At 54.4% G+C, this 27,661-nt stretch overlaps 1 protein-coding gene across 1 annotated transcript in view; it reads right to left on the bottom strand.

Annotated features, from left to right (window-relative positions):
• TECTA (tectorin alpha) overlaps positions 1-23,417 on the bottom strand; it is a 33,397-nt gene extending 9,980 nt beyond the window's left edge. Inside the window, exons 1-12 of the mRNA XM_014939944.1 lie at positions 23,302-23,417; positions 18,988-19,121; positions 17,544-17,831; positions 13,283-13,420; positions 11,757-11,922; positions 9,075-9,487; positions 8,205-8,775; positions 6,985-7,577; positions 5,932-6,505; positions 3,417-4,027; positions 2,539-3,100; positions 272-471 (exon numbers count right to left, since the gene is read on the bottom strand). Coding sequence (XP_014795430.1) covers positions 272-471; positions 2,539-3,100; positions 3,417-4,027; positions 5,932-6,505; positions 6,985-7,577; positions 8,205-8,775; positions 9,075-9,487; positions 11,757-11,922; positions 13,283-13,420; positions 17,544-17,831; positions 18,988-19,121; positions 23,302-23,365 — 4,314 coding nt within the window. The 5' untranslated portion in view covers positions 23,366-23,417. The remainder of the gene's footprint in view (positions 1-271; positions 472-2,538; positions 3,101-3,416; positions 4,028-5,931; positions 6,506-6,984; positions 7,578-8,204; positions 8,776-9,074; positions 9,488-11,756; positions 11,923-13,282; positions 13,421-17,543; positions 17,832-18,987; positions 19,122-23,301) is intronic.
• Positions 23,418-27,661: the final 4,244 nt, after the last annotated feature.

Genomic DNA, 27,661 nt, shown 5'->3' with positions numbered 1-27,661 from the left:
TCGATGCAACAACACCAGACTTCAGAGCAATCCCCAAGCGTGGCCATGGGGATAGCTCATGGGGACCAGCAGACACCTATGATGTTGATGACCTCCAGGTCCTGCAGAGCACTTGCTCTCACTGAGGCTACGACCCCAGCAAACAGACACAGCTCCACACTCATTAAGGGACCAGCCTGGCTGCTGTCCCCACTCAAGGCATGAGCCTTTGCCCATAAACATCAGAAAGAGGGTGGGAGAAGGCCCCGAGGGGATGACATGAGTGTCCTACCTCGTAGTATTTGCCGTCGGAGTAGCAGCCACAGTTGTGGGGAAGGATGCAGCTCTTGCCATTGAGGACGTACCCGGGGTCGCATTGACACCCCTCCACGCAGTAGTGGCTGCAGTCGCTCTTCAGCCGGATGGCGGCGCATCGGGGCTGGCACAGCGACACGCAGCTCTCGTAGTGGCTGTTGGGGGGACAGCTGACGGCTGCAACGTGGACCAGAGGACAACACACAGACACATCAGCTCCCTGGGCTAAATCAACCAGCCACACGTAGGGCTGTAATCCCCACTGCTGGTCTCCCTGGGCACCTAACTCCCCTGCCATGGTGGTTATCATAGAATCATAGAATCATAGAATTGCCCAGGCTGGAAGGGACCTCCAAAGGCCATCTAGGCCGGCCCCCCCACACCCAGCAGGGACACCCCCAACTAGACCAGGTTGCCCAGGGCCTCGTCGAGCCTCTCCTTGAATATCTCCAGGGATGGGGCCTCAACCACCTCCCTGGGCAACCTGTTCCAGTGCTCCACCACCCTCACAGTGAAGAACCCTCTCCTCATCTCCAGTCTAAATCTGTTCCCCTCCAGCTTGAAGCCATTGCCCCTCGTCCTGTCACTACAGGCCTTTGTAAACAGGCTCTCCCCAGCCTTCCTGTAGGCCCCTTCAGGTACTGGAAGGCCGCTATTAGGTCTCCCTGGAGCCTTCTCTTCTCCAGGCTGAACACCCCCAGCTCCCTCAGCCTGTCCTCGTAGCAGAGGTGCTCCATCCCCCTGATCATCTTTGTGGCCCTTCTCTGGACCCACTCCATCAGGCCATGTCCTTCTTATATTGAGGGCTCATGGACAGCTTAGCCCAGAGAGGGACCCGGAGCTCTCAGGCATCCCACTAAAGGGAAAAGGCAGCCTTTGTCCCTCTGTCCTATATAACTTGCCAGCTGCCTAGTCCAAGCTGAGCAACACTTCTCCATTTGCCCCATCCCTGGAGGGGTTCAAGGCCAGGCTGGATGGGGCCTTGAGCAACCTGCTCTAGTGGGAGGTGTCCCTGCCCATGGCAGGGGGGTTGGAACTCGATGATCTTTGAGGTCCCTTCCAACCCGAACCATTCTATGATTCTATGATTACTAAATGCTATCTGAGAGCTCCTGCACCCCAGTTTCCCGAGAGCCCCTTTCACTGTGTCCCCTGCTCTCCAGAAAACCAGTCTCCTCACTGACACCAGGCTAATGTCTCCCTCTGGAAAGGATGCTTTTGCTGGCCCAGGGACCAGCACACAGAGCCTCCGTGCTCTCTGCGTGGTGACACACTTCAGGGGATGTGTTTTTGTCTGTCAGAGCGTGAAGCCTGTGGGGGCTGCTGCCCCTGCCTGGGCAAGCTGCCTCTCCCTGCGCCCCGCTGGCTCACCAGGGACCACTTAAGACATGGCTTGTTGGGTGCCGGTTGGTGGTCTCGCTGCCTCTGCCCCCTGAGATCCATGCCTACCGAGCCAAGAGTTTGCTTGTTAGAAGGAAGAACAACCTAAATTAAATTTTCAGTCTTGTTAGAAAAGACAATTACTTCCCATCTGATTTGCCAGATAGATTGGCTGCCAGACAGGCTCCCGGCCCCCCTCCTCGGGAGCCTAATTGAACATTGCATGGTACTCTTATTGACAAGAACACGCAGCTTCATCAGAGCAAACACGTACTCCTGCCTTTGGAGCTGACTAATACAATTCCTGCTTAACAACGGAGGGATGGCTGATGATACCTTCTGAACTTGAGCCTTTCCTCTCTCCATCTCTGCTCCCGCTATACCCCGTGCAGTTCAGAACAAATCCAAGAGAACACAGTGCCCCACACCCAGCAGCACAGGAGGGACCGGCTGCCGGGCTACCAGTCCACAGACTGGTCCTCACTGGTCCGCAGACAGGTCGGTCTGGAGCACTTGGTGGTGACTGTGTGCACACCTACTCCACCACTTTAACCCACCGCTCCATCAACTGCAGGGAAAAAGGAGGACCCCAGGGACAACCCTGGCCATTTACTGTAGGGACCTGGGACATGTCCAAGCCAATAACCTGGAGGTGGCAGGAGCTCTGGAGCAGTGGCCTGAAGGTGGCAGAAGCTCCAGAGCTGGAGCTCTGGAGGAGATGAGCTGGAGCAGGAGCTCTGGAGCTTCACATGGTGCTCTGCTTCCTCTCTATGGGGTGAGCTCAGACAAGTGCTACAGCTATGGTGGACCACCCCGGGAAACACCTCTAGGAAAAGAAGGGCCCAGAGACAGGGTGGCACTTACAGCACGAGGTGAAGTTCCTCCAGCCCGTAATGGCGATGCCCTGCGTTTGGCATGTGCTGGCATAATTCTGCAGCCAGCTGCAGGCTGTTTGCATGGCTCCCCCGTCGACGCAGGTGTCAAAGAGGCAGTTCTTGTAGAAGAAGCCAGGGCTGATCTTGCTGTGGCACTTGGCGAAGACGCCGCTTTGGCTGGGGATGAGGCTGCAGAGCTGCTGGGGTTTCCAGAAGCCTTCCACTTTCCCGCAGGCCGGGCAGCGGTCGCCGCAGCCCACGCGGCAGAACGCGTCCCGCTTCGCCCAGCTGTGGACGAAGTCGATGACGCTGGTGGCTGGCGTGCCACCCGCGGCCACCAGGTCATCCTCGGGATTGCCGTTGTAGCGGCCGCAGAGGCCGTAGGTCAAATTCTGGAAGCTGCGAGGGACGGTGACGGAGAGGAAGGTCTTCCAGTCGTACACCACCTTCAGCCCAAAGTCGGTCTCGACCACGATGTGAAAGCCAAAGGCAAAAATGTTCACTTTGCCCTGGCCCAGCTTCAGGGGCAGGTAGAGACGCTCATCATTGACCTGTGGGGAAGAAAACGAGATGCACCATGAGTGGAAACGACGACCAGAGCTGCCTCAGGAGGACACAAACAAGGGCTGCTCAGTGTTCCCATAACAAGGTCTCCACATGCCTCACATCTACATCCAAAACAAGGCAGCCAAAATGCAAGCCCTCTCCAAAACCCATGCCTGGTGGGCACCCTAGGGACGAGTCTGAGCGCACACCCTTCCCAACCTCCAGAAAACATTGTAAGCCTTAAGGCCTCATGCCTAGGGAGTTGCTCCCTGGTTTGGGAGCAGGGAGAAATAACCCCAGCCTTCGTGGCCCTGCACTCACCAGCACAGTGTATTTGTAGGCACGGTGGATGACGATGTGGTAATTGAAGACCTCCACTTCAACTTGTTTCACCCACAGGGCCAGAGAGGTGTCCCGATCCTCATTCTTGGCCGTGACGGTGAACGTCGGGAAAGTGTCCGAGCGCTCGGCCCTCGGCCGGGTGATTGTGGTGCACAGGACCAACGCGCAGCTGCTCTGGAAGTCAAAGGTGTAGCCGTCAAAAGTCAGGTAGTGCCCGTAGCCGGAGACGATGCAGGAGGCGTCGGTGCGGACGTGGCAGTAGTAGAGGCCGTTCTCCTCCAGGCAGTACTCGTCATCCTTGCAGGAGACGTTCTCGCAGTACACGCTGTTGTCGGAGCCGTTGCAGTAGCAGAGGAAGTGACAGGAGATATCCATCCAAAAGGTCTGGTTGGTGGCCAGCTGGCGCCCCTCGAAGTTGCAGCCGCACTCGCCGCGGGGAATGCAACGCGTGCCGCGCAGGGCGAAGCCCTCGTCGCACTGGCAGCCCTCGGCGCAGGTGTCGGCGCAGACGGGCCCCGTGGCCAGGGTCTCGCAGGTCTCCACGCAGCTCATGCACTCCTCGAAATGGCTGTTCTCCGGGCAGGCGAGAGCTGCGGGGCCAACAAACACGGAGCGTGAGTGCCAGGCTCCGGCAGCCCCGGGGCAGCGCTGGGTGGGGGAACAGGCAAAAAGTGGGAACGGGGTGAGCGGCGACCTATTTGGGGGGAAAAAAAAGCAAAAGGGGAAACAGTCCCAGCACCTTGCTGGCCACCGGCTCTTCCCGTCTTCATTACAACCCCTTCTCCTCTTGGACATCCCTCTCCTCTCATCACAGAGTGTCCCCCACCATGTGCTGAGAGACACCTCCTCCCGCTATTTCAGAGGGTACGAGGCCAGACGGCCTCCCTCGAACCCCCACGGCAGAGATCACAGAATCACAGAATCTTAGTGGTTGGAAGGGACCTCCGAGATCATCGAGTCCAACCACATTAAAAAACAAACAAACAAACAAACAAACAAAAAACCAACAAACCCAAAAACACCACCCACCAACTAAACCCCACACCCACAACCCCACACACAACACCCCACCACAAACCAATAACCTTGGGCACTAGAGCATGCCCTGAAGAGCCACGTCTACACGTTTCTTAAATACCTCCAGGGATGGTGACTCCACCACCTCCCTGGGCAGGCTGTTCCAGTGCTTGACCACTCTTTCAGTAAAGTAATTCTTCCTAATATCTAATCTGAATCTCCCTTTGCTGCAGCTTCAGACCATTTCCTCTGCTCCTGTCATTATTCCTTTGGGAGAAGAGGCCAACCCCCGCCTCTCTACAGTCTCCTTTCAGGCAGTTGTAGAGGGCAATGAGGTCTCCCCTCAGCCTCCTCTTCTCCAAGCTAAACATGCCCAGTTCCCTCAGCCTCTCCTCATAGGACTTGTTCTCCAGACCCCTCACCAGCTTGGTGGCTCTAAGCTGCCTCCCCCTCCAGATGGGGGCTGCCTTCCCACCGTGTCCTTCCACACTGGGGATTTTTCACATTCGCTTCTGAATTATGAAAGTTTTCCCATCAACAGCAAGTTTATAGCGACAGCTAAAATCAAACGTTATTCAAATTAACCCTCTGGTGGTGGCGGCGCACAGCGCTGTCAGACACCATCTGCGGCTCCGGAATGCTCCTACACCGCATCATAAAACTTCTGGTGCCTCCTGAAATGCCACCCTGAAACTGCTTCGCCGGGAAATCTGTCTCTGCCGGCACGAGGGCTGCTTAGACACTGCTGTCTGGTGCACAGGGTGGCGCTGCCTTGCCTTCGGGCTTGTGAGACACTGCATTTCTTCTGCAATTTCCCTTTCCCTTCCCTACCCTATGCAGGAGACTGTTTTGTACGTGCTGATCCCCCCCCCGACGGCAGAAAGCTCCAGCAGACATAGCTCTTTTGATGGCTAAGCCTGTCTTTGGTTGACCAGGAGAAAGAGCAGGGAAATTGTCCCAGATTGCTGGTGTTTAGACACCTCTGCCCCTACTCCTTCATATGACTTTGGACGCCTAATGCTGCCCTAAGAGCTGTAGGGTCAGGATCTCCCACCCAAACAGCCTTTCTGCCATTGAGCGTCTTCCAGCTTGGCCACAGAGGAGCACCCTGTGGGTAAGGGGGACCCACCAGAGATGAGAGCAGAAAGAAATTATTTCCTGTGAGGGTGGTGAGGCACTGGAACAGGTTGCCCAGAGAAGCTGTGGATGCCCCATCCCTGGAGGCCAGGCTGGATGGGGCTTTGAGAAACCTGCTCTAGTGGGAGGTGTCCCTGCCCATGGCAGGGGGGTTGGAACTTGATGATCTTTAAGGTCCCTTCCAACTCTAACCATTCTATGATTCTCAGCATCCTGTGAGAGAAGCTGCTCTACCTCTGTACACCCAACAAGCTCCTGACAAAAGGACTCTGCCTGATGTCAGCAGGCTCTACGTCCCCTTCTGCCCACCCCAGGTATTTAAAAGCTTTGGTGGACTCACGGCAAAAACTGTGGCTCCTCCACTGGCCGACGTCCACCTCGGCGTTCTTGCAGGCGCTGGCGTAGCGTGCCACCGAGTCGCACAGCTCCGACCGGTTGCCCCCACTCTGGCAGAGGCGGAAGAGGCAGGTCCTGTAGTAGGCCGAGACGTTGACCACGCTGTGGCACTCCAGGAAGGAGCTGTTGGTGGGGTCATTGATGAGGCCGCAGTTGGAGCGGCTCCTGTAGGACTTGAGCAGCTCCGAGTCATTGTTGCAAGCCTTGAGGAGGTCCCCGCACTCCCCATTGCAGATCTCATCGAACGTGGTCCAGCTCTCCAGGAAGAGCTCCAGGTTGTCTGTGCACTTGCCCTTGGGCGGGCAGAACTCATCGCTGGCGTTGCCGTTGAAGGAGCCACACAGGCCCCCGGTGCAGTTGAAGTAGGCGGTGGAGAGGTGGATCTCCAGGAGGCCTGAATCGTAGTAGCCGATAGCCAGGAGGCCCTCCGACTCCATCATGGTGCCGTTGTCGCTACGGTAGATTTCCAGGCGGCCGGAAGGGTGGAAATAGGGCAGCTCCACATCATAACCGTTCACCTACGAGTAACAAGTGGATGGAGACGTGTCAGGGAGGGTGATTGTACTTTGCATGGCTGTTTCCATCTGTTGGCCACGCGATACCCTTCCTGAGTGGGACACCAAGGGTCAGAGCCTCCTCGAGTGGGGGGATACAGCCATTTCCTTGCATCCCCACAAACAGAAAACTTTTTGAGGGAAGAACCAAGTTGCAGGAGACAACTGCAACAGCAGGAAAGTCTCCCGAGCTGACTCAGCAAGCTAATGGGAATATTGGTCCTGTAAAAACAACTTCACAGGCACCTAAAGGGCCTCCACACAGTGGTGGACCACATGGGCTTTGTCCAAGTACCACCATAGTGCTTGAGGCCCTGAATTTGGGGAATGGTCTGGGGCCACAGACCCACAAGCCCTTCTCTGAAGGGTCACTGGATCACAGTGCAAACCACCGCCTCCCTCCCTGGCCCTGGGGTGGGCCACCCTGATGGCAGCACCTTTACCTTGATCTCTGACAGGCTGGTGCCTCCGATCTTCACCTCTTGGCCGACTGCCTGGATCCGCACGACACGTGGCCCGTTGGGAGCAGATCCGGGCTTCTTTTGGCTGATGTCCACCTCGATGAAGTCCGGTCTCTCCAGGCAGGTTTTAAGCAGCGTGTAGGAGTGCTCCAGTGGATAAGGGAAGGCAACGCCGTCAAACGTCTGCAGCACCTGGTTCTGCCCCACCAAACACAGGGTCTCCCGCTTGGGGTAGCAGCCCCGGTAGCCGTTCTCAATGGCGCAGACCTCTCCTTCAGGGCAGGTGGTGTTGAAGCACCTGGCCTCCCCGCCGTCCTCGCACTGGCACTCCACCGTGCAGTCCGCCGCCGCCCAGAAAGACTCCCCGATGGCGTAATACCGGCCATCCACGTCGCAGCCGCACTTCTGGACGGGGACACAGCGGTCCGTGCTGAGGACGTGGCCCTCGTCGCACTCGCAGCCCTCGGCGCAGGGGGAGGCGCAGGCCAGCGGGGCCGTGAGGTCTGAGCACGTGGCGGGGCAGCGGCTGGTGCACACCGAGTAGTGGCTGAGCTCCGGGCACTGCACGGCCATCCCTGTGGGCGCAGAGGGGAGGCAAACGACAAGGAGGACCACGTTACGGCACGGTTCGGGGCTGATGACCTCCTCCCCCATTGACCCACAACAGAGATCATAGAATCATAGAATCATCTAGGTTGGAAGGGACCTTCAAGATCATCTAGTCCAACCATCAATGACGCAGAGTGACCTGGGATCCCTGCTTGATGGTAGAATGGACCCTTCCATTTCTGTCCCACGCATCCGCAGCCATTCCTCTCATCAAGCAATAGCTTCTCTAAAACAACCCCGGAGCTCTCAAGCCACCCGCAACTGCAAGCAAGGAGGGTGGGCTAAAAAAGCTTGCCACCAACTAGTCCCCATTCTGATCCAGCCTCCATCCCTCATCACAGCAGCAGACCCTCTGCAGACCAACACTGAGCTCCCACCATGTGTCCAACTCCTACCACCCTTTCGCTGGTGGAAGGGTCTGATGCCATGGAGAGGATGGACCGATCGTCTCTCTCACAACTCCCTCCACGTTGGGCAACTCCCTCCCCTGAACGTCTCCCCCTTCGTCTCACGCTCTTCTGGGCACACGGGCAGACCCCTGAAATCACTCCCCTCCCTCCAGAGAGGGAAGCTCCCCTTCATGAACAACTCACCGCATCCCGTCTGGGCCCGCCACTCTCCCACCGAGATGCCCAGGGCTTGGCACACCGCGGCGTACGCCTGGATGGCTTGGCACAGGCCGGTGCCGTTATCCCGGGCGCTGCAGAGGTCGTAGACACAGCTGTGGACGAAGGCGGTGGGGTCCACGACGGCGCCGCACTCCCAGAGCGGCCCCCCGCTCTTGTTGATGAAGCCGCAGTACTCGGAGGTGAAATAGAGAGACTCGGTGGCGGCGTCGCAGAGGCTGCAGTTCTCCAAGCAGCCGGGAGAGCATCTCCTCTCGGGGTGGGGCACTTGCCAGCTCTCCCCCAGCTCCGGCACCGACGTGGCCAACCTCCCGTCCGAGCGGAGGGTATCGTCCTCGGGGTCTTTGTTGTAATTCCCGCACAGGCCGCACGTGCTGTTGATGTACGTGCCCGGAACGGAGACGGAGGCGTAGTGTTGTCCGTCGTAGGTCACCAGCAGGCCAAAGTCGGTCTCCAGGGCCGTGGACAAGCCGCTTTGGTAGACTTTTATTGCACCCAGTTCCAGGGAGATGGGTAGGGACACCATCAAGTCATCCACCTGTGGGAATAACACCAGGCGACTGAGCCGGCACGTGAAATAGCAGAGCCCTCATACCAGGATACGGATAGGAGCCGTGTGGCCCTGTTATGGGGTCTTAAGGTTAGGGATGTGTGGAGGAGGACAGCTGTCAGTAAGCCAGAGGCATTTGCCATCATGCCTGTCACTTGTGCCCTTTCCCTGAGGGACATGTTGGGCTCAGAAACGCCATCCCACACTCCCAGGGCTGCCACCGCGGTCTCACCGCCTCCTCCTCAGAGCCCACCTGACAAGTTCTCCCCTTCCTGTGGGGCTCTTACCTTTGCTTTCCCAAAGCTGCCCTTGGGGAGGACGATCTTGTGCGAGTAGACCTCCACAAAAATATCCCTCAGCCAGGAGACGGAGGAGCCGCCTCGGTTCTCGTTCTTGGCCTCCACGTTGAAGTAGGGCAGCTGGGAGCCTGGCCAGCACTGCCTGGCGAGGAGGTAGGAGCAGGAACCCTGGAAGTGAAAGAGGAAGCCGTCGAAGGTGTGGTAATGTGGATCTCCGAACACCACGCAGGTGCTGCTCTCCACCGGCACGCACTGGAAGAACTTGGTCTTCGGCTCGCACGTTTCAAAGGGGCCGCAAGCCATCTCCTGGCAGAAGATCTCGTTGTTGAAGTCCAGGCAGCGGCACTTGGTGGTGCAGTTGGCGTTGTCCCAGAAGATCTCCCCTTGACGGAGAAACTGCCCTAAAAAGACAAAAAAGGGAAAAATCCACGCTACATCCCTTCTCTAAAGAGAGGAACGTGCTCTCACAGCACCGCGTCGGTCCTCGGAGGGGTCTGCTGGCCCTACGATTGAGATCATCGCCAAAGTGTCCTGCTGCCGGGCTTCTGGGCTGCTTCCTTTGTGCAGGCTCCTGGCAGGGCTGCTCAGCAGAGTGCTGCAGTCCCAAGCTTCCTTTCCCATGTACGGCGTGTCCCCTCCAATTCCCACCCGCACCGCAACTCCATCGGGTGGTGTGAGCCCTGTCACCAACCCGGCGTCGGTGCCGTGCTGCGCAGGCTGGCTAACTTGAGGGCTGTTCCTTCCGTTTTGGACACCCACTGCCCTCGTTCTTCTTCAGTGTCACAGGACACAAGAGCCGTTTGTGTGATTTTCTCTAAGGGAAAGTCCACCCAAGCCTTTTGGAGGCCGTTTCGAGTGCTGTCGCTGTACTTGCGCTGTCCCTCGACTTTGTCACCATCTCCATAATTCCTCTGTTGACATAACTTTGCCGGTGGAAGCGCGACCCAGAGGCAGTTCACTCCCATTCAGAAAGTGCTCATAGTAGTTATGAAGCCAAAGAGCTGTTGATAAGTGACTTCCACACCATACACCAGCGACAAGGGGGAACGATGAGTGATCGCGCAGCAAGAGACAGAGCAGACTTGTTACACGGCAGCGCTATAAAGGGAGGCAGGTTTGTCTGGTGAGAGACATGAGAGAAGACAAGAGAACAAGGGTGGCAAACACCCCTGAGAGTTTCCCTCTCCTCCATATGGCTGTCTTTCACACTTCTCACGCTCCTGGCTTCTGCCGTGCGCGCTGCCTGAATTTACCTCTCCTAAACTTTTTGTTCTCTTCCCTGCCTCCTACAACAGAAGCTTTTTCCCACTTGCAATAAACATCATCTCCTTTTAGAGAGACCCACTCGCACGGGCTCCTGTGCCAACCATCCCAGCTGATGCATCTCCTCTCATGGGGGGTGACCAACTGTCCATTGTGAAACGTGAATCCAGTGGTGGGATCTGTCCACGCTGCCCTCATCACCTGCAAAGCTGAGACTGGCTTTCAGCCCCTTTGCAAAGCCCAGCCCTTCGGAAGTGGCTGGACCCGAAAACTCCTCCTGGGGCTGCAAGAGCCTTGGGGTCTCACGGATCTTCTTCGGTATGGTCCTAAACCAGGACATAAAGAAGCCACATGTCTCAGAGTGGTGACATCTCCAGTGTCCGTTGGCAAGTGGACGGTTCTCTCTTGCTAGAAAGACTCCTGGAGCACAGCGGATGCTCCTGACAGTTTTATTTGTCAAATGGTAATACAAAAATCTCTCTGTAGCAGTCTCTGTGTGCATTTATTATTCCCTTTAAATCCTCATGCTGTCGGCGACACATGCACAGACACTATAACTGGTGCAGGGGCACGGTATTTCTCCTGCCTGGAAAAGTCTGCTCTTCTTCCTGCAGAAGTAAGGGAAATGGAGCCATACCATCAGCATTCCTGCTCTGGGGCAAGAGGAAATTGCCATCCACAGGACTTTCTCGTTGTCATCATCAGCGTCGCAGAAAAGCATCAAGACAACGACTCAGTGGCATTCAGTTCCTGCAAAACACTTGACTGCAGAGAAGGGTTCTCTTTCTGGGCTGCAGGAATGGAGGCTGACAGCAACACCATGCTACTAAAATCCCAAGAAGGAAGAAGACCTAGCACAGATGACCGTTTAACTTGCTGATGGATGAAAGCAACACCAAGAGCTGAGAAGAATCCTGAGTGTTTAGGGGCTTCTCTCTGTTTTCTCTGAGCTGCCAAATCTACCCTCGTCCACACTGAGAAGAATTTGCTGCAGTCACTCCTTGTGAGCTGGGTCGGGCCATCCCTGAGCATGCCACCATCCCTCTGGGAGAGACAGTGCCAGCAGGGACAAGGAGCAAACAATGGCTGACCATGGCTTCTTCTCACACTCTGTTGAGCACCTTCTTTGGCTGGACAAGACATGCCAAGCAATGACAAAGCCCTCTGTCTGCTCTTCAAGGCGTCAGCGTTCCGCAGTGGGCAGACAGACAATTATCGCTGGAAGTTGGATGATGACTTTGCACAAAGGACCCAAACCCTGCTCACGTGTTTCTGTCCCCGCAGCTGCAGTACTGCAGCAGCCCAGAGCACTCAGGCATCTCCACCAGCTTCTCAACAGCATTACCCTTTCCTGCCACTGCTCCCCAAGATCTGAAAAAAAAAACCCCAATGCTGTTCCCCCCTTACCTCTCAGGCTACAGCCGTTGGCTGGGTCTATTTCTCTGCCATCTATTTTGAAAGCCCAGCGCCCGGGGACGTTAACGTTGGTCGTTTCTTCAATATTGACTATGTCTGGGGTTCTGGAGCCCGGGATGCTGAAGAAGTTGGTGATATTTCCTCCATTGAAGCCAGCCTGAAACAGAGAGAGAGCAACTTTCATCACTGACCTTCGCTATGGGAAAGCGATGCTGCATTTCCACACTTCTCTGCCCCCTGAAATAACTCCTGAGCAGCTCTTTTTTCAGTTTTTAAAGTCTCTTTTCAGAGATTTCAGTTAGTTTGGGTCTGTGTGAAAAGCTCAACAGGTACTGCAAGCAGCATGGATATATACAAATGTATATATACATATGTAAATGTGTAAATATATATGTACATGTAGATCTATGAGTATATGTATTGAGTGGCGGGGCTCCCCTTAGGCAGGGAACCTCAACCCCCCTGGGCAGATGGACCAGCTGTGCCATTGCTACTGACACCAAGTTTTGGGGTGCTTGTCCCACTCTGCATTGGGCTTGCAAGGCCAGTGCTGGGGACGTTGAGGGACTGGGTGGCACGAGCAAGCTACGGGCAACCACCTGAGAGCTCGACGGAGGTGGAGGTACACGATCAAGAGCCTCACCTGGGCCATCACCCCGCCGAGACCGGTCAGGGGGTCCCCTCCGCTGGCTGTCCCCGTGGTCCAGCTGATTTCGTGGTAGTTAAATAGGGCAAAGGATGACACTCCATCTGTGATCAGGACAGCTTGGAAGGTGTTTACCTGTTGAAAACCATGAGCACAGTCACAAGGTCAGCCTGATCTTCTCACACTGCTGGCCTGCCCTTCTATCACATTCATCTCTGGCCCAGGCGGGACCTAGGAACCTCCAGGTGAAGAGCAGCAGAAGCCTAAGGAGACCCAAAATAGGCTTGTTCTTGCTGCTGCGACTCCCCAAGCTCCCATCCCTGGTGCTGCCTCCACCTGGGAGGACACGACTGTCTCCGATCCGATCTAACACCAATAGATGGCAGCATGAGAATAAGCTCGAGGGGAAAAAAGCAGTCGGCAGGATTCGGGTTGTTAGGACCTGTTATCTTCCATTACCCTATCTCAGCTTTATTCCTCGCCGCATTATCTTACCCGCTTCCCTCCCGCGTTCATACCCTACAATGCTGTTAACGGTGGATTACATCCAAAGCCAACCATGTGTGTTACGTGCCGTGCTCAGCTGCCAAATCCCCCTCGCTGCCTGCTCAATCTGCTGCTCCTCTCCTTCCTTCCACTGGGAACGACGCTGTGTTTCCAGCCCCCCAAACTCCAAGCACACTCACGCCACGGCTGGTCCGGGCCCCACACAAGAAGGGCAAGCTTGGCCAGCCAGCAAAGGGGGTGTAACCCCGAGCCCTTCAATTTTACGGTTGCACAGAAAGGCAGAAAAGGCCTCTCCCCTCGAGCAAGCTACGGGCAACCACCTGAGAGCTCGACGGAGGTGGAGGTACACGATCAAGAGCCTCACCTGGGCCATCACCCCGCCGAGACCGGTCAGGGGGTCCCCTCCGCTGGCTGTCCCCGTGGTCCAGCTGATTTCGTGGTAGTTAAATAGGGCAAAGGATGACACTCCATCTGTGATCAGGACAGCTTGGAAGGTGTTTACCTGTTGAAAACCATGAGCACAGTCACAAGGTCAGCCTGATCTTCTCACACTGCTGGCCTGCCCTTCTATCACATTCATCTCTGGCCCAGGCGGGACCTAGGAACCTCCAGGTGAAGAGCAGCAGAAGCCTAAGGAGACCCAAAATAGGCTTGTTCTTGCTGCTGCGACTCCCCAAGCTCCCATCCCTGGTGCTGCCTCCACCTGGGAGGACACGACTGTCTCCGATCCGATCTAACACCAATAGATGGCAGCATGAGAATAAGCTCGAGGGGAAAAAAGCAGTCGGCAGGATTCGGGTTGTTAGGACCTGTTATCTTCCATTACCCTATCTCAGCTTTATTCCTCGCCGCATTATCTTACCCGCTTCCCTCCCGCGTTCATACCCTACAATGCTGTTAACGGTGGATTACATCCAAAGCCAACCATGTGTGTTACGTGCCGTGCTCAGCTGCCAAATCCCCCTCGCTGCCTGCTCAATCTGCTGCTCCTCTCCTTCCTTCCACTGGGAACGACGCTGTGTTTCCAGCCCCCCAAACTCCAAGCACACTCACGCCACGGCTGGTCCGGGCCCCACACAAGAAGGGCAAGCTTGGCCAGCCAGCAAAGGGGGTGTAACCCCGAGCCCTTCAATTTTACGGTTGCACAGAAAGGCAGAAAAGGCCTCTCCCCTTCACAGAATCACATGGGGTTGCAAGGGACCTTCAGAGATCATCTACTCCAACCCCCCTGACAAAGCAGGGCCACCCAGAGCAGGTCCCACAGGAATGTGTCCAGGTGGGTTTTGAACATCTCCAGCGATGGAGACTCCACCACCTCTCTGGGCAGCCTCTTCCAGGGCTCTGCCATCCTCAAAGTAAAGAAGTTCCTCCTCATTGTTGAGGTAGAACTTCTTATATTCAAGTTTGTGCCCATTTCCTCTTGTCCTGTCCCTGGGCACCACTGAAAAAAGACCGGCCCCATCCTCCTGACACCCCCTTTAAGTGTTTATAAGCACTGATCAGATCCCCCCTCAGCCTTCTCTTCTCCAGACTAAAAGGACCCAAGTCCCTCAGCCTCTCCTCGTTAAGTGAGATGCTCCAGGCATCCGTGCAGAGATCATTGCTGGGAACTACCAGGAATTCACTTCTCTCAGCTTTCTGCATTTTCCTGTCCTCCCCATCCTTGCCCGCTCTGTGCCAGGACCGTGCCATGATAAAGGACCGCTCCTCCTTCCTCTGAGGGAGCAGGATCTCGGTGGAGGACAAAGCTCAGACTGTCCCTCTTTTAATTACCCAAGACCACTACCAGGAGCCCAGCCACCTGGGTGCTGCAAAGCGTGAAGGAAACCACCACCACAGGAATGGGAAAGCACATCGATCGAATCCTCTCACAGCAGGAAGGGTCCTACCCTGCCAGCCTGAGCTGCTGGGCGATAACAGCAGTTGACACGAGCTGCTGGGTGATGGGAAGGCTCCAGAGCCCCCAGGGGCCGAGCATCACTTGGTGCCACCTCACAATCCCTTACGGCAAAGCCACTCGTTTGGTTCTTGGCGCCGAGGGGAGCGCAAGGGCCTGCGGATTGAGAAGGGGACCCCGGGGCTACACTCACAAGCCACGAGGAGAAGTCACTTCCAAGGCACATTAGGCTCCTGCCACGAGAAATGTGGGAAAGGGAGGCGAAGCAGCCTGTAGGAGCTGTCAGGGAGAGCGAGAGGTGTGGGCAGAGCTGCCAACGGCGCAGTTCACGCCGGGCCAAGCGGCAGAGCAAGCTCATGGGGAACCCACCCTTTCCACTCCTGCATCCTTTCCTCAGGATTCTGCCTCCTACAATGGGTTTCACTTCACCTCCTCAGCACGCTCCCTCACCTTTTCCTCTTTTCCCACCACTGTACCATCAGAAAACACTAACAAATAAAGACAGCATCGCTTTTTATGGTGCAAAAATGCCTCTTTGATGGAGCAACAAGCCCTGCTCTGGTCAGGTGCCTCTTGGAGGGTGGTGGGAGCTGACTTGGTACCAGAAGATTTGGGGTGGTGGGTGCTCCTCGTTAGGAGCACTTACAGGAACCAGACACATTTCCCTGCTGGAGGCTCAGGGACGCATGGAGCACCCTCACCATCTAACAAGGCTCTGGGAAACCGAACCCCTTGGCTTGGGCATCATCCAGAGACAGTCCCCACAGCATCCCCGAGGCCACAGTCCCAAACAGTGTTTTCTGCAGCTTTTCTGCATTGCGATGAATTTCCTGCTGAAGTTGCAGCGTGCCATTCCCCGTGCCAACCCGGAGCCCTGGCCGCTATTGAATGGGAAGGCTGCTCTATAACAAAATAAATTGCATTGTGTTGCAAATGTAATTCTTCAGGCAATACACGAATCTCTATATTGCTTGCTGTCTGCAAATATATATATATCTATCTGTATTTTTCTTTCTGCAAGCACTGCCAGGACTGGCAGAAAAAAGAAAAAAAAGGCATTAAATCTTGAGCCTCTCTAACAAATGGAAAAGAGCTGAACTGTTATCAGAGCCAACTCCTCGAGACAGAAGAAGCCAGCTCTTGGCACTCACAGTTCACAAGCTAATCCTAAACAACCTTTTCCCCAAACAATAGCAGGGGTCCCTCGCTCGCTATCTGCCCCCCAAGCTTCTGCACGGGCCCTACTGGCAACGGACCTCCCCACACCAGCTGCCATCACAGCTCACATATTAACTGGGTATTTATAAGTGGTTTGTGCCCAAAGAACATTACCACCATCACCATCCTCTGAGATACGACTGCCACGTTTGTGGAAATACAACGAGCTACCACGGCCGGGTCTCTAGTGTGACTCTGGTCCATCTGGATCAGTCTCCCTGTGCAGACAGGGAGGTTGTTGTCGCAAAAATCCTGCCAGTATTCCTTTTGGTTCTCCCTTCCCTTCATCCCTGTCCACACAATGTTTCAGACCTGTTCAACCCTTTTCTGTGAGATGCCCTCGCCACCCTCTGGGATTAGCGCTGCAGGGAGGGCGTTTCAGCCTCCACCGCAGAAAAAGCCATCAAAATTTGAAAGCAAGAGAGGGTTGGGGTTTTTTTGCCAAATAAATACAAATTAAAGCTCGCGTTTTCTCTTTCCTGTTTCCAACTCCTCAGAGAGTGGATTACTTCCAAAACTTAATTTACTGCAGATTCCTGAGCTAAGCCTTTTCCTGCCGGAGCATCCCTCCCTCCTTGCAGAGGCAAGGAGCAAATAACGCCCTTAGCTTCTTTTCAAAGCTGCCCGGGCCTGGCAATGCCATCTGAGGGTGGAAAAGTGAGCACTGAATCCCGAGTAGAGGCGAGTGTTGGGGAGGGAAGGGCAACCTACAAGCTCCAGCCTGAAGAGGTGGAGAAGAAGGGAGCATGGAGCAGAAGATTATGGCCAGACAGACAGCAAAGGGCTTCCCCTCCACCTCTACAGCCTGTTCTTTCCATCACCCTGCTGAGTGTGGGACCAGTTTATCCTGGACCCCTGGGGTGGACAGACCAGTATGGCTAGGGGGGGCTGCCCTCCAGTTCCACTCCAGGATGGGATGCAAGAACATACACCCTTATTCTCTGTTCCATCCCTGGGCACCGCTCGCCACGTCCCAGTCTCAGGAGGAGCCTGCTCTATGCACACACCCACACCTCGGTTGCTCAGATGCCCCACGCACAGCGAGGCTACTTTTGGCCCTAGGATGGCTACTGTTGAGCTTCTGGGTCTCACCCAACACCCTGGCCCCGTTGCTGCCATGATAACGTGCCTCCAAACTGAATCACTCCATGTAAACTGATTGCACAGGAGGAGGTGGGAGCCTCGAATGGTTTATATCACGACAGAGCTACTATTTGCTGCCAAAACTTGGGCTCCTTTATAAAGACCTTTCTTCCGAGGTGCCTGTAGCCCCTGCACAAGTAGCTCTGGTTCATCACTGCGGAAGCACGGGGAAGAGAAGGTCATGTATCACAGCATGGAGGGAAAATGAAACGTGCTCAAAAAGGAACTGAGGAGCAGGAACACAAAGCGAGTCCCTGAGTTTTCCCCATAAAGGCCAGGACAGTTATATATAGACATAGATGTATATACAGACATATATTCAACCATCACACACCACCCGTCTCAAAGCACAGCGGATCGCTCTTACCGGAGTCGTGCTGCTTCCTCCGTAGAAAGTGACTTCCTCCCAGGTGACGATGAAGATCCAGATGGCAGAGAAAGAGGCCATGTCTTTGAAGTGCTTGCGGATGTCTTTGGAGGCTCTCCTCAGCAGCTCGGGGTCCGTGCTCTCTCGGTAGTAGATCTCTCCCCGGATGCCGTTGTGCACATCTGCCCAGAACGGGGCGACGAAGGCCCGGCCGTCCGTCAAGGGGAAGGCTTCTGGCGTGAACTGGCTGACGAGGGCGTTGAAGGAAATCACACCGTTGTTGTTGACCTGCCCAGAGAGACCCGCTTGAGTCTGAGGAAGCCTTTGGAGGTAGCAGAAAACCGCTGGTTTACCAGAAAATGTGGGGGTGAGCAACTTTTGGCAGAAGGTGGAATGTAATAACTGAGAGCTGGTGAGACAGCCTGACCATCTAGGCAGAGAGTCAACCTCATCCTACCAGTGGTGGCCACAGGCTGAGTGAAGGCAGCCCCAGGCAGGACAAAACGCTGAAAAGGCTGCAAAACAGGGCTCCTACGGGCCAACACATCAGAGAGGGTGGCACCTGGCTCGGCTGGACCCAACCTTGAGGTCCTGGGTTTCCCCAGCCTTTGAAGAGCAGCTCTGCAGCACTGAGAGACCTGGTCGCATGGGACGGGTGGCCACATGGCACAAGGGCTTCCAGGCAAAAGAGATAAAGCATCGGGCTCGCTGCATTTGTCATCTGTGACACATCCTGGGGCTCCCCAAGAGCAGGGTGACACGTGGTGCCACGGGCAGCCTCCCCAGAGTCTGCTGAAGAGGCTCAAAAAACAACCATTATTTTTGCCAGGCGTGGAGAACATGTGGCCCTGCTGACCCGAATGCTGAAATGTCCCACCACATGAGGCTTCGAAACCCCCTTGGAATTCCTGCATTCCCATAGACACTGCCTGGCCAGAAAATGTGGGCACACTTGGGATCTGCCCTATGTTCACGCTGACTTTGGGGTGCTCAGGTGAGCCCTCTCTTAGCCAAGCCCAGAGCCAGCTTTCACTGTGCAGCCCTCTGAGAGCTCAGCAGCCCGTCCTTGTCTCGGGCACCCACATATGGGTCCAAATTGTCACCCCTTTTTTTTCCCCTCCCCCTGCAGGTCTCTGCATGTTCTTGTTTCTTGTCATGTATAACAGGAATAATGTTTCTTGTGTCAAGGCCTTAGCTTTGCTGTACCATTTAATCACCTACAAAGAAAATTTATTGCCTTTTATATTCCTTCCCCATGAACATTAGCCCATTAAATATACCTTTGACTTTCTTAATCATAAAACCTATCAGTTCATGAAATCTAAGAACTTGTCAGGTAGGTGCTAATAAATCTTCCCATTCCTGACGATGGGGAGAGTGCGTTTAAAATGCAGCTGCTAATGGCAAGGAAAAGAATAGAGGGAAAATCTCCTTCTCCACTTACATAAACGCTTCTGTACGGGGCTCCAAAAAAGATGAATGGGACAGAGATCTTGATCTCGGGAGAGCTTCCATCATCCACTTTGGGCGTTTTCGTGTCGTTCTGCCAGAAGGGATAGAGACTTGCCATGGCGTGAGCTGGAATGAGAAGGAGAAGAGAATCCTTATGGCAATGTTAGGACCAGTCCTGGCTTCAGAGAGGCCACAGCAGAGTCCCCTGGGGTTGCCTGTCCCCAAATGTCGACCTGTGAAGAGCAAAATCCCCGCTTGCCCTCACCTCTTTCCCCCGGTGCGGACACGCCGGGGATGCTGAAGGTCTGCTCCACCAGCCTGCGCTAAGCCAGGCAGGGCTTTGGGGTGGGGTGAAACCCTATGCTGTGCATGGGGGGCAGCAGACTAAGGGTGACCAACCAAACCAGGACTTGGCCACGATGCCGTGCTCTGCCTCGCCAGCGCTGAGGGAAACAGCACCAAAAACCCACATGGACGGCAGCCAAAGGTTGTCCCAAGGCAGAGTCTTGAGTCTGGGATGGGCTCTGGGACAGGATCATCATTCAAAGGTTATTTAGGGCAACAGCAAAATGACCCAAAAGCATGTGATAAGCCCATTTTACTTTCCGTGTGACTGTGATGGAGTCACAACACCTATATCTCAGCAACGAGGACAACACTTCCATCCCCACCGACCCCAGGACAGGGGGTCTTCAGATGGTGAGTTGTTCAGGTGCCTGGGGACCAAACAGCAGCAAGACTGAACCCCAGAACCACGCTCCTGGGCAACGACCATCCTCCTCCTCCTCCTCCTGGCACGGCAGACCCCCCCCGGGCACCAGGCCCAGCCTGCCCCACAGCCCCCCGAGGGCTCCTGGTGCTGGGTATCATCTGCTCTGACATTTCCTGGCAAAATTAGGTTTCCTGCTAAAAAGCCCTGCCGGCGAACATAATTGTCTCTCCCTAAAAATATTTCAGAAGATGGTTTTGACGTGTTTCGAGACGAGCCTGCCGCTTTCTACCAGACGAAAAATCCATCGGTTTGAGTCACACACGGGCACCTCTGGCCCCGGGGCACACGTCCTTTCCCGTCCCAGCCCCTGCCAGATGTCTGCTGTCATCTCATCCCCCCCCGTTTCCTGCAGTTAGCTACTGCTGTGCCTCCTCACTGAGCAGACGGGGATGTTGTTGGATTTTTCTCCCCCTCCTCCCCTCTCTGATGTACAAAAGCAGTGCCCTGCGACATTCAATCTCGGCCGACATGAGCCGCCGGGCTCTGAACAATCCCGGCTCTGTTCACCTGGATTGGGGACATGCTTTTATTTCCTAAGCCCTACCCCAGAGCTGTTCAGAGTCTCCAGCTTGCTCTGTGCCCCGCCGTTACGGACACAGGAGGGGCTTTTGGTGTTGCCCGAGCTGGGGGGATGCTCTTTCCTTGCCACCCTGAGGATGCTCCCTCCTCGAAACTGCCTGCGATTGGGACTTTCACCATCTGACCCTTCTTCAGGCTCAACGCTCTGACTTTCCTTGGAGAAAAGGAGGCAGGAGAAGAAGGCTTGTTTACGAGCCACTAACCTGGTTTCACAGATACATCCAAAGGGCTGCAGCAAAGCTCCTGGCTGCCAGGTAGTAAAACAAGTCATTTCACAGCTGCTATGCACCTGATGAGTTATTACAGCTAAGGTATAGCCACAAGACACGGATTTTACTTCTTTTTTAAATAGGAAACTCAGCAAAAACTTCTCGATGGCAGCTTCTTTAGCACTGCTACCGTGATGCTACCACCCCTTTGCATGCATCACCTTGCCCAGGCAAACAGCCCGGCGGGTCCCGCTGATGGTGATTTTCACCCCGGTGGCATTTTCCACGGGTGAACTGGTGGAATCATTTCCCCCATGAGCAAAGAGAGCCACAGCTTTCCCCTGAACCATCCTCAGCCTGATGGCAACTCAGCAGCTGAGCAGGGAAATGGCTTCCAGATTTCCAGACATCCCAGCTCAAGGGGATGTCCTTGCTAGGAGCCCTTGAGCCGGCCACACATCCCACACCAGCACTTCTGCCACGTTACCAAACTACAGAAGCTTTTCCTGCCCGTGCCAGCTCCGCTTGCCCTTCCTCAAATTGAAACATGCCCAAGACTCATTTCTCCATGAAACCCCAAGGTTTTTCAACATCATACAAAACCACAACTTGGAAGGAGTCTCCAGCTGGTCTCACCTCCTGCCCCGCAGCAGGGCTGACCCCATGATCAGAGCAGGTTCATCCAGCCCAGATGTGACCACCCACCTCTACACAAAACAGAATGTACCACGAGAAATGGGGTGAGAGTGAAAGCAGGGGCTTCCATGCTGCAGGCTGCAGCCCTGTGACCCTGCCAGTGCCACTTCCATTTCTGTTGTCCCATATCGTAGACCCATAGAATTGTCTGCCTTGCCACCCTGAGGATGCTCCCTCCTCGAAACTGCCTGCGATTGGGACTTTCACCATCTGACCCTTCTTCAGGCTCAACGCTCTGACTTTCCTTGGAGAAAAGGAGGCAGGAGAAGAAGGCTTGTTTACGAGCCACTAACCTGGTTTCACAGATACATCCAAAGGGCTGCAGCAAAGCTCCTGGCTGCCAGGTAGTAAAACAAGTCATTTCACAGCTGCTATGCACCTGATGAGTTATTACAGCTAAGGTATAGCCACAAGACACGGATTTTACTTCTTTTTTAAATAGGAAACTCAGCAAAAACTTCTCGATGGCAGCTTCTTTAGCACTGCTACCGTGATGCTACCACCCCTTTGCATGCATCACCTTGCCCAGGCAAACAGCCCGGCGGGTCCCGCTGATGGTGATTTTCACCCCGGTGGCATTTTCCACGGGTGAACTGGTGGAATCATTTCCCCCATGAGCAAAGAGAGCCACAGCTTTCCCCTGAACCATCCTCAGCCTGATGGCAACTCAGCAGCTGAGCAGGGAAATGGCTTCCAGATTTCCAGACATCCCAGCTCAAGGGGATGTCCTTGCTAGGAGCCCTTGAGCCGGCCACACATCCCACACCAGCACTTCTGCCACGTTACCAAACTACAGAAGCTTTTCCTGCCCGTGCCAGCTCCGCTTGCCCTTCCTCAAATTGAAACATGCCCAAGACTCATTTCTCCATGAAACCCCAAGGTTTTTCAACATCATACAAAACCACAACTTGGAAGGAGTCTCCAGCTGGTCTCACCTCCTGCCCCGCAGCAGGGCTGACCCCATGATCAGAGCAGGTTCATCCAGCCCAGATGTGACCACCCACCTCTACACAAAACAGAATGTACCACGAGAAATGGGGTGAGAGTGAAAGCAGGGGCTTCCATGCTGCAGGCTGCAGCCCTGTGACCCTGCCAGTGCCACTTCCATTTCTGTTGTCCCATATCGTAGACCCATAGAATTGTCTGGGTTGGAACGGACCTTTAAGATCATCTAGTCCAACCATCCATCTGACTGATAAAAAGAAACATCACTAACCCATGTCACTAAGCACTATGCCAACCCATCTTTTAAATACCTCCAGGGGTGGTGCCTCAACCACGTCCCTGGGCAGCCCATTCCAAGGCTTAATAACCCTTTCAGTGTAACGATTTTTCTTAATATCCAATCTGAACCTCTCCTGGCACAACTTGAGGCCATTTCCTCTTGTCCCATCGCCTGTGACTTGGGAGAAGAGACTCTGTGAGCACCCCAGAGAACCCCACTACCCACAAACTGTGACTTTTTGCTATCACTCACCCAATTTGCCCTTTACTGGATGTAGGCTGCCAGCTCACTCAGCAACCCGAACACCAGAAATGTTTCAAACTCCTATTTTCTAGGGACTGGCCAGACCATCACCCACCTCTGCAAAGGCCCACGTGCGCACACACAGCCATATAGATGATATATGCCCCTGTACATACAGCTCATCGAGCTCAACAGCTCCTGTGGCCCATGTAACCTGCCGGCTTCACATCCAGCTCCTCGCTCCACGCAAACTGTCGTCGCTTCATTGCTCCCAATGAAGCCAGGGCTATTTGTGCAGGCTGCCCATCCATCTCCTGTGGTGCAGGATGTCACTCCTGCAAAACTGCCACCTGGGCTCACCCACGAAGGCTTACCCTGAAATCAGTGGTCCCTCCCTCCCCACGGGAAGTCATAAGTTCACCCTGGTTCTTGTCCTTGCTCCAGCCAAAGGGCTGGGTGTGTTTTCCCGTCTCTCTGTATTTTTGGGCTCTCTGGGCACAGCTCCCCTCCAAGGTGACAGCTTTTTCCTGCCACAGCTGACAAGCATCAGCCTCTCCCAGCACCCGAGCGGGACATACTCACCTCGCTGCCGCCCAGTTATCACCAAAAGGGCCACCCAGGTTCCCAGAAACGATTGCTTGTTCATCCTGTGGGGAAAAAAGAAAGATGGACATGCACCACGTCGGTAGGAAACTGCATCCTCCAGCAAACCTCGCTATCACTTCCCAAAGCCACTGCCATCATGTAGATGTTTCAGGAACGGAGGTCCCTCACCTGACACGCAGACATTTCAGGGATGGATTCCCTCACCCAACACGCAGACATTTCAGGGACGGAGGTCCCTCACCCAACACACAGATGTTTTAGGGATGGATTCCCTCACCCAACACACAGATATTTTAGGGACAGAGGTCCCTCACCCAACACGCAGACATTTCAGGGATGGAGGTCCCTCACCCAACACGCAGACATTTCAGGGATGGAGGTCCCTCACCCAACACGCAGACATTTCAGGGATGAAGGTCCCTCACCCAACATGCAGACATTTCAGGGATGGAGGTCCCTCACCCAACATGCAGACATTTCAGGGATGGAGGTCCCTCACCCGACATGCAGACATTTCAGGGATGGAGGTCCCTCACCCGACATGCAGACATTTCAGGGATGGAGGTCAAGCAAACCTCACTATCACTTCCCAAAGCCACTGCCATCATGTAGATGTTTCAGGGATGGAGGTCCCTCACCCAACACACAGACGTTTCAGGGATGGAGGACCCTCACCCACCAGCTGGACCTGAAATACCTACTCCGTGCAGTGGCATAATGACACTTCCCTGGTGATAACAGCAAATCTCCCTGCAGGTATTGTCAAAGCAAGCCCATAAACCACCTGGACGAGCTTTGGCTAATTCCATGCAGCGTTTGGAAGCTGTAAATCGCCCCAGCTCTCCATGGGCCATCTATTCTCCCCATAGTTCAAGAGCAATTCCTCCCCGATCCGCTTAGTGCGGGGACGGATGCTTCTGCCTGACTTCAGGAGAGCAGCTTCTCCCCGCTTCAAGCACGAGAACCAACGCCGAGCTGCAGGAGCTCTCCTGGTTTAAGGGGCTTCACCCATCCCTTTGACTAATCCTTTGGCTGCTCCCACAACGGTCGCTCACCGTTTCCAACGAGTGTGGAAGAAGCACAAACATTTGCACAGCTGGGCAACTCCTCGCTGCGCAGGAATCAATGACAGAGAGAGAAGCAGATACGGGGCTGGGGAAAACGAAAGCGAAATCCCGTGCCAGCTCTAATTCCTTCTGTGCCTAATGCAATTTGTTACTGGGTATTAATCCAATTCAAAATCTTGCTAAAACACCTGCTTTGATTTCTTCGCCCGTCGCTTCCATTCACTACACAGCGGCACGGCTCACACAGAGCTCCCAGGAAGGTGTCCTGTGCTCCCAGCGAGCCCGTGCCCGCTGGAAAAGCACACCATCAGCTTCAGACACAAACTATATACTTTATTTATCATCTTAGTTTCAATACCAGCCACTCTACTTCTACATCCCACAGTGCCTACAAAACCCAGCATCTCTTTATTCTCTCCCTATAGTTCTCTTTCTATAATGTACGGGCACCAATAGATCCACCTCCTCCTAAACATATCCACATAGACAGGGAACAAGCCATCCTTTGTCCCACATCCGTTACTGGGAGCTCGGAAAAGCATGGAATAGGGTGGAAGGAAAGTTCCTCCCTGCTCCTCAGCCTGTGCCACTGGCATCAAGGCCGGCCACGGTCTGCTCCCAGCAACCGCCTTCTGCGTGGAGAAAAAATTCATTCCACTGAGGAAAAGCTTTGCCACATTCCCCATCTTGGGAAGACGAAAGGAAGATGAGAGAATTTTAGATAGATGGTAAATCTGAGTCACCACGGATTCGTTAGCAGAGACCAGGCAGGGAATGCCTCATGGAGACCGTGGCAGTCCACGAACAGCACCGCTTGGGAAACATGACAATAAAGAATAGGTTACTTAACACACCCCATTCAAAAATACAATTTTTTAGGTACGCAAAGAAAATTACCAACCTGTTCCGTAGACTGGAGGAGGAATCGGGTCTGAAATTTTAGACCGATCTTGGTAGACCGGGGAGAAATCCTATGTCAATGGGGAATGCATCCCCGTCCTCCTTTGCCAATTCTTGCTGACGACTGAAACCACGACGTCTCAGTCCCTTTGCTCTCGCAATTGAAAAAAGTCCGTTTTCTCCAGCGCTGTCCCCGGGACTGGAGGAGTGTTGAGTTGCAATCGCAACTGTTGCCTCTATTGATAACCAGCTAAGCTAATCTGGAGATCAGATTCTGGCCTGGAGAGGGAGAGAAGCCTCTTTCTTCCTCAAAAGCTCACCCCCTTCAGGTGGATTCAGATGGAAATGTCAGCGAGCCGGGGCTGGGCTCGCGGCTGAGCTGCTCAGCATCGCTTTTCGCTGAAAAGGGGGGGAAAAAAAAAAAAACCAAAAACTTAACTCAGAAGAATTGAGCCCCTTCCTCCTTTGTGCAAGCGGAAAAAAAAAAAAAACAACCATCTATATAATGTTACAGCATTAGCATTAAACAGTGCTAGGCTTAAAGCACCGCTCAAAGGCAGTGCCTCGAAGCTTCAATGGAGTTACTTTTCCATCCAAAACTTGCTTTACTTTGTGTAGCGCAACTTACTCCTGCTTTTTACACGGTGGAAAAGGAAAAACTTCCCCAGGGCAGCGTGCTCTCTCCAAACCCCCTGGAGATGTCAGTGCTGTTTCCACCCTCTGTAAGGGCAGAGTGGCTTTTCTTCACTTCAACCCAGTCGGGAGTTTCACCGGGGGGACCGCTGCCACCGATGTCACTGTTGTCCCCCCGGGGAGTTGTGTATCAAGCAAAACCCCCGGGTTGCTCGGAGGAGAGGGGAGATGGAGTCAGACACAAGGCTGGGCTTGTTGGGGGGCTAGTGCCAAGAGAAGGGGGACAAGACTGTGGCCCCCTGAGGTGAGCACCTTCCAGGGATGCTTATCGTTCCTGGACACTCGGTGGCCACTCGATGGGTGTTTCCAGCTTCTGCTGACCAGCAGGTTCTCACATACCTCATGGAGGCCACCATCAGCCCCGAAGAGCAGGACCTGCCAGAGTTTGTTGCAAACCACCAAAGTGTGAGGCTTTGGAAGCCTTCGGCAGCCTGCATTAAGGCTCAGTTAAGGCAGGAGGTGCTCCAACCCCAGCAGTCCCCTGTGGGAAGACAGCCCTCTTCTCAGGGACATAATCACCAGGGGCCAACCTTGGCAGAAGAAGGATTTTTCCCTTCTGACTCCTTGGGTGGGGGCCTTTTACGACCTATTTCCCTGCTAGGAGGTAGATATCCCTCCCACGCTGCCCATCCAACAGCAACAGAGAGGGGACAGGAATCCCAGCAGCCAAATAGGAAACACCTAAAAGCCCAGGCTTTATTTTTTTTTTTTTTAATTTGGTTTTTTTCCAGACCCCCGGGTGCTCCTAGAAGCGTGTTCAGTGAGTTCACCCCCGAAGTGCCGTCTCTTACCTCAGCAGTTTCTCCGCGTACGCCAGGGCAGCAGGAGCACACCACCCCCGCAGCACATCCCAGAGCCTGCTCTCTCTTCAGCCTCCCAGCATGGCCTTGTGAGCAGAAAACTTTCTTTTTCCTTTTCTTTTTTTAAAATTAATTTATTTTTTCCCCTTTTCTCAACCTACCGCTATTTTAGGACAGGGGCACTCTAAAGCAGTGACTGCTATTCCCAGGGTGGATTACTTCTCTCCATGCACCCTGGCTCTTCCTTTCCCTCCCATAGGAATTTTCAACCTTGCCAGCCACAGGAAAAATCAATTGACTCTTCTCATCCTGCTTTGTAAGACTGAGGAAAAACTGGTGAAAATAGGTTTCCCTCTGCTCCTTTGGTCAGTTTAATATTCTGGTCCTGTCTGTCCGGGCGAGGCTGCCCTGATGAAGTTTGATGAGGTTTCACTGTCTCTTTGGGGAAGACTTGGGCTATTTTCTTGTGGCAGGGGATGCTCCCCTCGTGCAGCGCTGAGCACGTCGGAGCTGAACCACCGAAAAAACAGGCATTAAAAGATGAGAGAGCAGGGGGTCTGCATCAGCTCAACCTCAGCAGAGCCACCACAGGCAGCAATGACCCTTGTTGTGTTCCCATTTCAGGGCAGCAGGTCCAGCCCGGGGCAGACACCCTGGAGAGGGGTTTGCCCAGGAGCTGTGGCCCATCTGAGGGGCATCTCTCTCCTCCTGCTTCTCCCCAGGGTCACTCGGTGCAGGCCAGCATGGGCTAAGCCCATTTCTACTGCTTTAGTGGCTGCACTGCCCTCCCCATCAGCAACTAAAAGCCTTTTTCTCCAGGGTGAAACTCGTTTTAACCCTGAAGCTGGTCCCACTGAGCAGGTAACAGCGAGCTCG

Source organism: Calidris pugnax, unplaced genomic scaffold (assembly GCF_001431845.1).
Source record: "Calidris pugnax isolate Ruff unplaced genomic scaffold, ASM143184v1 scaffold92, whole genome shotgun sequence".
NCBI classification, from domain to species: Eukaryota; Metazoa; Chordata; class Aves; order Charadriiformes; family Scolopacidae; genus Calidris; species Calidris pugnax.
The sequence above is the reverse complement of the archived record's forward strand: the minus strand, read 5'-3'. Positions and strand labels throughout refer to the sequence as shown.